General features: G+C 40.1%; 1 protein-coding gene across 7 annotated transcripts in view; it reads left to right on the forward strand.

The window, feature by feature from the left end:
• LOC101477989 (receptor-type tyrosine-protein phosphatase U) overlaps window positions 1-13368 on the forward strand; it is a 258886-nt gene that overhangs the window by 132521 nt on the left and 112997 nt on the right. For all 7 annotated transcript variants that reach the window (XM_076878967.1, XM_076878969.1, XM_076878966.1 and 4 more), the window contains exon 3: window positions 3775-4046. In XM_076878967.1, coding sequence (XP_076735082.1) covers window positions 3775-4046 — 272 coding nt within the window. The remainder of the gene's footprint in view (window positions 1-3774; window positions 4047-13368) is intronic.

The following is a 13368-nucleotide window of genomic DNA, read 5'->3' on the forward strand; positions in this document are numbered from 1 at the left end:
ATATATATACATATGTATATGTGTATATGTATATATATATGTATATATATATACATATATATATACATATGTATATGTGTATATGTATATATATATGTATATATATATGTATATGTATATGTATATATATATATATATGTATATATATATATATATATGTACTTTTCTTTGAAGATCACTCCAGTTTCCTCATCTAAACCAGCATGTTTAAGAATGTCCTCACAGCTTTTCATGGGACTCTAGGGGCTATTCTAAAAGTTTTTTTAAAGAATGTCTGATTTGAATATTTTCAAGATCTTGACAGAAACATCACAACCTGCTGATAGCTCTTTTCTGCTCTTTTCTATCATTTTTTCCCCACTGATTGACACACCTCATCTCCTAAGCAAGACCTTCCCAAAGTGTGGGGCCTGCCCCCTAGGGGGGGCGCAAAGCCATTGCAGGGGGGCGCGGTATGAAAAGGGAAAAAAAACAAAAACAATGCTTGGACACTGCTAGCACGGGGCGCCTACACAAACGCAAAGCAGGAGATGAAGCATCGCTGAATATGTTTCCAAACCAACATCATTCTAAGCCAAAGACTAGAAAATATGGTGAAGCATATCTTCCCTTTGGCTTCACCTGCACAAGTGCCGAGGTAGGTCTCCCCTGCATAATTGGCTTTCCCTGCGTCAGGAGCAGCACTGGGCTCTTCATATCACAGACAAACAGTATCCCACATTCTTGATTTTTAGTTCACAAACACTTCTTGTAATGACTAACTACTCCTGACATTTTGGAGATGTTAGCTCTTTATACAGTACAGTTACAGTGGGATACAAATAACATCAGGCTGATCCTGCCACGATTTGTTCCCCCTGTCTAAATCACGGACAAACAGTATCCCACAGCTGTTCATGTTTTTAAACCCATTTTGCACCGAGAGACATTTTTTGAAAAATGTATTGATAGCAATGTTGAATATTATTACACAGGAAAAAAACAACTACACGTAAAATAATCACACCGTGACGCCTCTGCCTTTCTAAATAGAGGGACAGTAACTGCGTGTTTATATGTAAGCCTGTAAATACTACAGATAGAGACAAAATACTGGTAATCTGACTATCTGCCATTCTGCAATTCATCTAATGTAAACAATAACTTGCTGCACAGCGTGACGTGAAAAAAGGCACATACCTTTGACATTGGCGCGAACATTTTTCTTGTAAAACAAAGGGGGCCTAGCAAAAAAAGTTTGGGAACCACTGTCCTAAGCTGTACATTTCCATTTAGATTATTTGATCTCCTGCTGAATTCATAAGTCTGCTCACTTTCAAAAAACAAACCTAAAAATGTAATTTTAGGTTAGTTTCATTTTAATGGAAATAGAAAAAAATATCAACCAAAGATCTGGAAAAACAAGTTAGATAAAAGTTGATTGGCACGCCAGTGAGCGGAATAAGTATTTTATGTGTGTAAAGTACAGCTGTCCACAGAATCAATGTCTTCCAGCATCTCCACCGCCATTGGCAAGACCAAAGAGCTGTCAAATGATGTCAGGGACAAGATGATAGATCGGTGTAAAGCTGAAAAGGATTACAAAGCCATTCTTGATCTGGAGCATGAAAGGAAAGAAAGAAAGGTGGTGGATGAGCCTGAAACTACATGAGAAAAGCTTGTTAATGATCTGAAGGCAGTTGGGGGGACAGTCACTAAGAACACCACTGGTAACACGCTACGCCATAATGGTTTTAAATCTTGCAAGGTCCCTCTGCTTAAGAAGGCACATGTAGAGGCCCATCTTACGTTTTTCCCTCTAAATGATTCTGAGGAGGATTGGTAGAAAGTTCTGGGGTCAGATTTAAAATTAAGCTATCTTGCATCAACTGGGCCCGCCATGTTTGGTAAAAGAGAAATGCAGAGTATGACCCAATGAACATCGGCCCCACAATCAAGTATGAAACATTATGCTTTGGGGTTGCTTTTCTGCTAGAGGAACAGATTAACCGCCACAAAAAATAGAGACTGTTCTTTGTACGTCAGCAAACTTCGAAACAGAGGATCAAATAATTATATTTCCCACTGTACTGTATAGCTGTCATTCTTTTCTTCAGATTCTAGGTTTCTCTGTATCTCCAACGATTTTCCACCAGTGAAAGAGCTTGGTATTGTTTTTCATGGTGATAGTATAATAATAAGTAATTCATGAAATAAGATTCTAAGCGAGATATTCTAAGTGCACTGACCTTGGGACCTATAATTTCAACTGATTTAAAAATATGATATTACAATATCAAAACAAACAAATTTATTTAACATTAGTTATTAAGTATCTGTTTATATGTTAGAAATGCAGATACTGATACATATATCAGCCCAATAATAAACTGGCAAGGTTCTAGAAGTAATACAAAAACAAGTTCAGCTCAACAATTCTGATAAAAGAAGAGCTTTAGAAATTACTCAAGACATCTAAAAGCAACATTGCAAACTGCTTATGACTGATTTTTTGTGTAATTTGAACATTTATTGAGCCCAAATGCCACTGCCTATCCATCTTATAATCAGCTCTTACAGGATGAACAGCTTTTTAGAGGGTCTTAAACTACCGCTGCAGCTCAAACATGAAATGGGTTTTATGCATACCAAGAATGACCAAATATTTCAAAATTTCAATTTACTGATTTTAAATTCCATGGTTACCTGTTTACAGAACATGTTTATAAAACCACTCTTGCCACATAAGCTAGACCTTCCTGTATCTATATACTCCATATCCACACTCATCCCTAAATGTTATTTTAATTACTTTCTTTCAATGGAAATTTCAAACTCAAAGCTATTTGTCCTCCATATAATATTTCATCATCATTCATTCTAAAGTGAGTTTTTGACTGTTTTTGTTTTGATATATAGGGTTGGGCTTGTTAAAAAATGTTGGCCGTAGAAGTATTAAGATGTCATGTTGAAATGTTGCTGTTTTTGAATACTGAATAGGCATCTGCTTGTGGCAGAAAACACGGGTAAAACAATAAATAAATAAAGATTGTATTTTCCATTCCATTTTCTCCCACTTTAAACTGACTTTATACTGTTTTGAAGGCCACAGTCAAAGGCAAGCCTCACCCTTTATTTTCCCCACTGTATAATGTGATGCTCTTCTCATGGCCAGGGAATCTCTGGTGTGCTGCCGGGATGAGAGAGCCAGCAGTGACTCTGTGAACCTCAGTCCAAAATGAAAGTCCAATCTGACATCCACTCTGTCCTTTTGAACACACCAGATCTGAGACAGTGCTGCAAAACTGATGGCCCTGTGAAAGCTGGTAGCAGAGACAGACCAAATACAGACAAATAGCCAGAGAGGATTTCACAGATATTCCGAGTAACAACCTTGAACCTGTCAACTTTAGCTCTCAGGTTCTTTTTTGGCAGTTTAAAAATAAGAAGAAGGCAGACATTCTTCAGCGGCTCAAAACTAACATATCTAGGGTTGACATATCTATCCGTGGCTGAGGTGTTACAGGTGAAGCCCAAAGACTTGGATCTTGTTATTTTTTGTGTAGCTGCCGCTTGTTTAGAAGATGAATCTGCTTGGCAAGGTCGTTTAGTTTTATCAGCGCTAAGCTTTCAAACTTCCCTTTCTCTGTCCAAGTGCTCTCGGTAGGCTCCCTGTGAGACTCTGCCGATAGTAAATGAAAACTATGAGTGCAGTCTTTTGTGATACCGAGAACTAAAGTTAAGAGAAAATAGGCTATTCTCTAATCAGTGTTAATTTTCTTTTTTTCATACCAGGGTCCTTCATGATGGTGAATTCTTCGCAGCATTATGGTGGCCAAAGGGCTCAGCTCCTTCTGCTCCCGCTCAGTGAGAACGACACTCATTGCATCCAGTTCAGCTACTTCCTATACAGCCGTGATGGCCACAGCCCCGGGGACCTCCAAGTCTATGTCCGGGTAAACTCGGGTCCCAAGGGCAGTGCAGTTTGGAATATCTCAGGCTCCCAGGGTCGCCAGTGGCACCAGGTGGAGCTTGCTGTGAGCACTTTCTGGCCCAGTGAATACCAGGTAAGAAACTGGTAACAAACACATAAACACATGAGGTTTCAGTAGTTATGTTGTTAAATACAACAATGAGCCAAAGAGTCCTGACAGCTGTCAGCTGAGGTGAATTATGTTTGGATATTTTATAAATTTATATAAGATGGTAGCTAACTGGAAATTTCTAATATTCAATCTTGTAAAAATTCTTGGTGATTCTACCCACTAATTTCCTAATTAGTGAAATGGGAGAAGAAAAAAGAGATTCGCTGACTACTTTAAAATGCGAAAGCATTCAGAAAGCTTGGCCACAGTTTTTTTTGCTGTGGTTAAACATGTTTCATAAATGGCAAATATATTGTGGCTGATGTCCGTCCAGGTAAATGGCCTGTATTTGTATAGCACTTTACTTGGTCCTAAAGACCGCAAAGCACTTTACACTATACACAATCATCCACACATTGGTGATGGCAAGCTACATTGTAGCTACAGCCGCCCTGGGGCGCACTGACAGAGGCGAGGCTGCCGGACACTGGCGCCACCGGGCCCTCTGACCACCACCAGTAGACAACGGGTGAAGTGTCTTGCCCAAGGACACAACGACCGAGACTGTCGGAGCCGGGGCTTGAACCGGCAACCTTCCGATTACAAGGCGAACTCCCAACTCTTGAGCCACGATCGCCCCCAGGTATTGCCTGGACGCTTTTTGCTGCTTTGTCTTCCGTTCTCTGTAAAAAGCCGGTGTGCTCTGGCTTTCTTATGTTTTCCAAGTATGTTCATGGAAGGGCAGTGAAGTCCCAGAACAAAGTACTTTTGTAGTTAAAAATACTTCTGAACCGAGCTGGTTTGAGGTGCAATCTTCTGTTCTGTCTTGCTTGTTTACAACTTCCCATCAAAGAGAGAGGAGAGCTGTTGCTTTTTTCTTTTTCTTTTTCATATTCTCGTATTTCTGGTAGTGTTTAACTGTCAGGTTGACTAAACATGAACAACCCCACCTGTGAACGTCAGCTTTGATAACAAAGGACATTTTTCATGGTCAGACAACTGAATATGAGCAAAACTGCAGGACTTGTGGTATGATGTGGTGAGTGCCAACCACTAGTGGTGATGATTACAGTTATTACGATGATGATGATGATGATGATGAGATATTGTCTTGTCTGGGCCAGGGAAGACTGGGCACAAGAAATAAAAATATTTAAGCACAACTAAATAATAAATATGTAACGTACAGTACATACATGTACCATACATTTAACATACCATTACAGCAACAAAATAGTACAATATGCAATCATATTCATTTACATTTTATTTGGGATTATTTTATGAACTACAACTACACAAGACTCCTTCAGTCTATCATATTCATCGTATCCTGTTGAACAGTTACAGTTTGTATTCCCTGTTCTAGATCATATCTGGAACGAGGAAATTCATACGTCCGCATATGTCATATGCAACCACAGTCAGCCATATGCAACCATGGAAGGCTGATTAATGCAGTTTGTCAAGGGGCTGCTCAGCTACAGTCTTGGTGAGATGTTTTACGGCAGAACAGTTCTGACATTAATGGCTGAGTTGCAAAACAGTAAAAATAGAACTCGTGACTAGAAAATATCAGTGGTTGCCCAGTCATTGCAAATAGTCGCAATCACCAATTTCAATAACACACAATACTGAAATCCCCCTCCCACTCATGCTATTTAGCTAAATGTGCCATATAACCTCAGTATTTAATATAAGTATGTCAATTATAATGGAAAAAAAACAACAACAAATAAATATTCTACTATAGTAGATTCCTACATGACAAATTTAGAAAACAGTCTGCTTTCGTGTCAGACTGTGCATCACCCACATCTGCAGATCTTTGTAGAGATCAGCAGCATACAGTTGATATGTGAAAATGACCCAGGTCTGTTACATGTTCTATTGCAGGTTCTAATTTGTAGGCAAAGTTCATCCAGTTCATTTCTACTTCACTTCTATATGAACTTTTTGGCTTAATGAAAAGTTGGAATGGAATAAATTTTGCTCATGCAGAAAACAGAATTAAACTCTAATCTATAGTTTTTCCCTAATTCATTCTAAACATGGTGGAAAATGAGCAAAAATCAGCATTTGGATGAATTTCAGCACACCCTGTATCTTTATCTTCTCGGTGGCTCCATTGCTACCCCTTGTACTTTTAAAGCTCCCCGTTCTGTTAAACCAAAAGTCCTTCCACATTTGATCTTTGAGAAGTACACAAAACTGCAGGGAGCCGAATCTAGCAAGTGGTCCAAGTGGTGAGAAAAGATTATGTTTGTGTGTCCAGAAATCTCTCGTGTTTTCAATGCATTTAGAATCAGCATCGGATGGCACTATCACGCACTTCAAATTGCTTGCCCCAAATGACACAGGAAAAACCTTAATTTTGAAAGTTACAACCAGGGTTGAAAAATGCACACGGCACAGCTGATACATGTTGGGAAAAAAACACAAAGGCAAACATGGCCTTTGCCTGACTCCTCCATTGATGCTGTGCCTTCCCTAAAACTGCTGAAGATTGCTTAGCTGTGGAAAGAGCCCCAGCTCTCATTAGCAGTGGCGATTCTCCATACTAAATTTGAGTTGGTTTAAAAGAGTATTCTTTCTGATTTGAGGTTAAATGACAGTAAACAGTGTAACTGGTCAGAATCGGACTTCCATCTAAAATTAGCTTCTCCATCAACTCATCATCGGTTTTGCTACAATGAAAAAGTTTAGCTTGTTTTACAGATGTGAATTCCCTTATTTGTGATGTTACTTACTTACCTGCACCAATCAGAATTCATTAATCTCTTGAATTAAATACGATGACTGCGTCTCTTGTCCTAGTATGCCTGGCTGCTCTCAATCAAAAATCTCTTATCACGAAGCAGAAGCAGGTGAACATAATGGCTTTAAACATAAAGTCATATTTGTAGGAGCGATAATTCATTTGATCTTAGTAATATGTGACTATAAAAAAGATGATTTGTATTCCTGCCGTATTCTGCTTGGAAAAAGAACAAAAAAATTAGCAAGTTGGAGCCTAACAATGGAGATGTCCGCATTTACCAACCACATTTTTACAGGAGTCAAAAACTGTTTGTGTAAAAACACCGCCAAGAGCCCCGACTGTTTTTTGATGCATTTTAATACATGGAAGGGGAGCAACATTTAAGCTTGAAGCTGGTTCAATCTAGCAATGTTGTGCCTCTAGGTAATCCATGTAAATAAATGTAAATTTGACATAAACACAGGAGCCCCTCACAGAGCTGTGACTCACTTTTTGTTAAAGCGTTGCAGATCTGATTTTACCATGAAGCTCAGCTCTTCAAGGCTGCTGCAGTTCTCTTCTGTGGTTTCCTGTTACTCTGACTTTATGGATGTACAAAATAGAACCACTGTATTCCCGTGAGTGGCACTGATGTTAAATACAAATATCACACATCTTGATGCATTCTCAATCATCCAGGAAAGTAAATCCCCAAAAGTTGATTCTGTTCATCTGGACGTAGCGTTTTATGGGAGAAACGTTTCGTCACTCATCCAAGTGACTTCTTCAGTCTCAGCTGACTGCAGGTTTCCCCAATCTTATAAACAGTCCATTTGCATAATGACTGAAACCAGCCCACTGAAGGAACAATGGGCTGGGAGGTCTCCTTCATCATAATTATGCAAATTCTCATGACCATTGATCAACAACCACTGATCAAAGACGACTGATCAACGGCCACGAGTACCATTCACAGAGAGTTGGGGAATGGCTGCAATCACAGCATTGTAAGATGGTGAAAGATGTACCCTTAGGCCCCTCCTCGATTCAGAGATGGACTTTCCCTTTTCACATAAATGGCCTCCTTGACTCCGCGCTCAAACCAGCGTTCCTCCCTGTCCAGGATGTGTACATCCTCATCCTTGAAAGAGTGTCCACTGGCCTGTAGGTGTAAATAGACTGCAGAGTCCTGGCCTGACGAGGTAGCTCTTCTGTGTTGTGCCATCCGCTTTGCCAGAGGTTGTTTGGTTTCCCCGATGTATAAATCCTGGCAATCCTCCTGGCACCTAACAGCGTACACTATGTTACTCTGTGTCGGGGGACCCGATCCTTGGGGTGGACCAATTTTTGGCGCAGCGTGTTTTGGGGTTTAAAAGCCACAGAGACCTGGTGTTTAGGAAAAATGCGTCTCAACTTTTCCGATACTCCGGACACATACGGGATCACTACAGGTTTTCGCTTAGTCTCTGTCTCTGTGGCTTTTAACATCCATAGAGGAAGGAAGTGACTTGAAGAAGTCCCTTGAATGAACCGTTTCTCCCACTGAAAACGCTACGTCCAGATGAACAGAATCAACTTTTGGACAAATATCACACGTACTAATATAATAAAAACAGTTTCAGGAATAGATACACACAGTTTGTTTTTCATGCCCCATTTTGCATTTTTTTAGTGGCAGTTATATCAATATTTTTTTAACACTGATGTCATATATACACTGTGTTTTCCAGTGCAGATTAGTTTTAGCGTATTTATTTAGTCATAAGGTTTTCTTTCCTTCCTTAGGATGTCAGTGGAAACAAGGTGAGGTTTTGTCAGCCTTTGGCATTATCAGCTCGTCTTCAGCTTTAGTCTTTTAAGCCAATTTCTCATCCATCCCTCCCTCCATCCATCCATTCAACCATGGAGGTGTTGGACCCTATCTTAGAGGTCATAGGGCAAGGGGTACTCCCTGGACTCCCTGGTCTATCATAGGGCTAACATAGAGAAACTGACAACCATTCACGCACACATTCACACCTGCGCTATAGCTATTAAAACATGGCTGCTGTCAGTTGTAACAGCATTATTATCGCGCTCCCAATTACTCAAACCATATGCAACAAATAGCAAATTGCCTCTGTCATATATCACAGTGGCTCAATAGCTGTATAATTACAGTGGGTGTGTGTTTGGGTTGTATCTTTATTTATTGGTCAATTTACCTGTGTGCTGCAGTGTAATCAATAGCTCTGTTTGATGCCTGTATTGTCGGTGCTGCATTATTAACACTGTTGTGTAGCTTGTAAGATTCTGATGACTGGATCCAGTCCTGCCTCACCTCATTAGGGCTGATAATTTATCCCCTAATGCTCTCTTTCTTCCCACTAAGCCTGTCGCCTCCAACACCATTCACCTCGCCCCACCCCCAAATTGCCGTTAATGAGAAGGCAATAGCTGGTGTAAGGGATTGTGGGAGCGTGGGTGCAGCGAATAGTCAATTGACCTCAATTCCATGCGACCCTCAGCACGGGGGAGCAGTCCGGGTGTTTGCTTCCATAACCTTGATGCACTCTGAGCCCCATCTCAATAAATCAAGAGCCAGTTAATGAGGTTAGAGGGTTGCACAGATCAATGAGGACAGCCTGAGCTTTACCATCCTCAGCTCTTCTGTCCTGAGCGACTCTCACAACAGCCAAAATGATTTAAAGTAATGATTTTCTTCCTTTCTCTATGGATGTTAGAAGTTTGCATGCCACGGACTGTAGCAAAGGAGAAGGTGGAGGCAGGAGGGGGGAGCTAACGAGAACAATCAGACAAGTGAGACCAGATGGGGAGTTTGCTTAGCACTGCAGTGTTTACCATTCATGCAGGCATGCATAAGCAATGTAATCTACTACCTCGGTGACGTATGTTCAAGATGTGTGAGTGATGAGAAGGCACTGCTCTCTAAAGTCCTTCCACCAGGCATGTAGACACAGGACAGATTGCTTTATTTGTCCTATAAACCTGGATGATTGGCACCAGGTAATGGAGCAGGTAAATGTGTGCAGAAGAGTGAAGAGGCTTAAACAAAGGAACCAAGTGTGTCTATCTGTTGCGCGAAGGGCTGAGCCTAGAGAGAGGCTCTGTGCCTCTTTTTAGTATTCTCCAGAGGCCCCACAGGGGTCCACACATCCATCTGCTCAGTGCTATTGATAAAGATCACTGTCCAGCACTGCCAGCCAACAGATTAGCCACAGCAGGCCACAGAGCAGCAGCTCCACACAGGGGTAGGACCACCATATCAGAGGACTCGGGGGAGAAAGTGCGTCCCTAAGCAGCTGCTGGTGATACTGGTGGTGGAGATTAAATAGATTAAATTCAAAGCATACTCAATAAACATTGGGTGTCAACACCTCCTGAGGGAAGACAGGCTGCTTCAGAGATATGTTGGATCGTGATCTGAGGTGCTCTTGGCCTTCAGCATTTAGGCTTTTACTGATATAAGATTTTAAATTTCGTGGCCAATAGTTCCGGATTCTACATGTCCATTGTTAATATAATGTTAACATATTTTGTCCTTGAAAATAGGATATTTTCTGATGTATCCAACTTTTTGGCAGGAAGTCCTCTTAGAAGATGATACACATCTATTTAGAGACAGGACAACTTATCCAAACTATGAGCTGTCCAACTCTGTGGGCTAAAGTAGCTGTAGTAGAGGAAATGTAGTTTTAGAAAAAAAAAATCAATCTAGGAAACTGTATGATAATCTTTTGTGCTCCATACCAACAGTTTCTTATATAAAAATCAAGGTTTAAGTTAGCATGGCTTTGTTTTATTATTTTGGATAAGGGCACAGCCACATTAAAAAAGACTATATCAAAAATGACAATAAAAAAGATCCAGTTTTAATTCAAACTGTGAAAGTATGTTTAATCAAATATTGTAATTAAGGAGTCTAGGAGACAAGTACTTAGAGTCCTGGAGAGTCTAAAATATATTCTTCTGCATCATGAGCACACATACATTTTAGAAGTACTTTGTTTCTCATATTAAGAAGTGATTCTTCAACCACTCGTCCAGAAGCAGGAAACAGACTAGCCCAGTAATGCATGAAACAATAATAATTGCTGTGTGTGCTTTTATATCTTTTTTATATCTATTTTTATTTCTATTGTATCCTTTCATTTGAAATAGAATGAATCCCCACCTTATCTTGCAGAGGGATTGGTGTACCCTGGTGATACTAGAAGCAGTGTTGTCGTTGGCCCTGTAGGGTCTCCCAAGGTAAATGTGTTCTAGGTGAAGGGCCAGGCTAAATGTGCTTTACAAACATTTTATGGACAAAACACCCCTATAAGGGCTATTGCTACCATGCAGTAAGGTTACTGCAACTCTGGCAGTAGCCAAAGCAAGGAGGGCTGATGGGACTCTGCTGACCTCTGCTGAACTGAGGACATGATAGAAGAACTACTTTGAAGAGCTCCTCAATCCCCCTGACATGCCTTCTATAGTCGACAGAGAGCATAGGAACAAATCACTCAGGGTGAGGTCACTGAGGTAAATAATCAGCTCCTTAGTGGCAGATCTTCTTGGGTGGGTGAGATTCTCTCTGAGTTTATTAGGGCCCTGGATATCGTGATGCTGTTGTGGCTGACACCACTCTACAACACTGTGTGTTAGTCGGTGACAGGGCCTCTGGATTAGCAGACTGTGGTTCTACTTCCTCTTTTCATGAAGGGGGGCTGGCGAGTGTGTTCAAACTTCAGGGGTTTCTCAGCTTTACTGGGTAGGCCCATGCCAGGAGGAGGTGAGTGTGTCTGTTAGTTGAAACCTCAGATTCTGAAGGAACATTGTGGTTTTTGTCCTGGTCATGGAACACTGGAGTATTCCCTCAAGGGTATTTGAAGGTGTATCAGGGTTTGCCCAACAAGTCTACACGTGTAAACTGTACAGTAGGTATTGAACCTCGTCCCTCAGGGTGTCCTGTGGAAGCTCCTTCTGGAGTTTGGGGTATCTGTCTTGTTGCTGTGAGGTATCTGGTCCCCGTACAACCGTTGCCAGATCTTGGTCCTCATTGCTGAGAATAAATTGGACTTTTGCCCTTTGTCACTAACTCTGTGTATATTTTGTTTAATTCAGACTTTGTATATAGTTTTTTTTTAACACTCAGGTGTCCTAAACATGCAGCCTTATCAGTCAATTAATATCCATTAATAACAGGTCCTTCCTCTTGCAGCTTAAAAGATGAAGACTATAGCCGTGTTTCACAAGAGTTCATTGCACCTGTAATGGAAGATAAACCTGCACTGCTGAGTCTCTGATTAAATCATTAGGTGTCATTTGACTGAGTTCATGACCCTCTGCCTGACTCTGCTTGGCTCTGGTGAAGAGACTTGCTGTTTGAGAGTGGACTTTGAGGGACAGAGAGGAAATGAGTTCAGACAGGTTCACTCATTCTCTGTCATCTTGGTGCTCTTTGAAAAAAAAAACGTTTTTTCTTTGTAACACTCTTTAAAAAAATTCACCCTTTATTTTTTTTACTCTTTGTCCTCTTGATCACATTGCCTTAATCCTGAATGTATCTCAGTATTACACCCTTACCATACCCCTATAAATTTCCTTCTCTCCTTCGTTACTTACTTCTCTTACTTAGTAGCTGCAAAAAGTCACCCTCTCAATTTTTGTTGTTTTGTTTTAGACACTTTTAAAACAAAATTTGTAAAAGTTGGACTCCTGGAAAAATGTCTTGATGTTCTAAAGCCAGTTTATAGAAGAGCTTATGTAAATTGGATTTTTTTTTTAAAAAAGAAAAGAAAACAGACCAGACAAGAATTGTCTTTCCAACATTTCTTTATTTCTGCAATAGTCATTCAATGTATTTGCATTAAGCTATTACCTCTCATAGTTGTTTTTATTGGTAGTGGCAAGGTCTGCCATCGGATTGCTTACCTAAGCATGAGGGATTCACTCCAAATCTAGCCCAGCACAATTTTATCTCACTGATAACAGCTCCACATTCCCCAGCGTATCAAAGCTTTATTCATTTAATGCTGACTGAAACAGAGCACCATATTGCTTCTTTTTCATATTATAAGCATCCTCCTGAAACTTGTATTACTGCAAAGAACTGATACAACTGCAACTGCAGTTAGCATTAACAGCAACAGACATTGTTAACTTGACTGTATTAATTCATATCTGACATATAAGAGGTTAAGTAAGAGGTTAAGTAAGAGGTTAAGTAAGAATTTCTCTTCTAGTTATCTGTAGAATTATATTCATGTAATTACAAAATTATTCAGCTCACACAAGTTTTATTCATATAGTGCCATTTTACAACAGTTCACTCTGAAGGTTTATGTTAATGATGTTAAAATGACCAATTTTTTGCATTTATGCACCTACAATGCCTTATGAAAGGATCCCATTGTTTTAATCATCATATCTTATTTATGTGTTCAAAAGTTGAGCTATACATGATATATGACTACACAGTCTTGTCGCCTAGTAACCACCTAGCAATGGGCTAAAATATGTTTTTACAGTTTTTGCAGCGTCTTTTGGCATTTTTGCACCTACAACACTTTTTAAAAGCAC

Source organism: Maylandia zebra, linkage group LG22, assembly GCF_041146795.1.
Source record: "Maylandia zebra isolate NMK-2024a linkage group LG22, Mzebra_GT3a, whole genome shotgun sequence".
Taxonomy (NCBI): domain Eukaryota; kingdom Metazoa; phylum Chordata; class Actinopteri; order Cichliformes; family Cichlidae; genus Maylandia; species Maylandia zebra.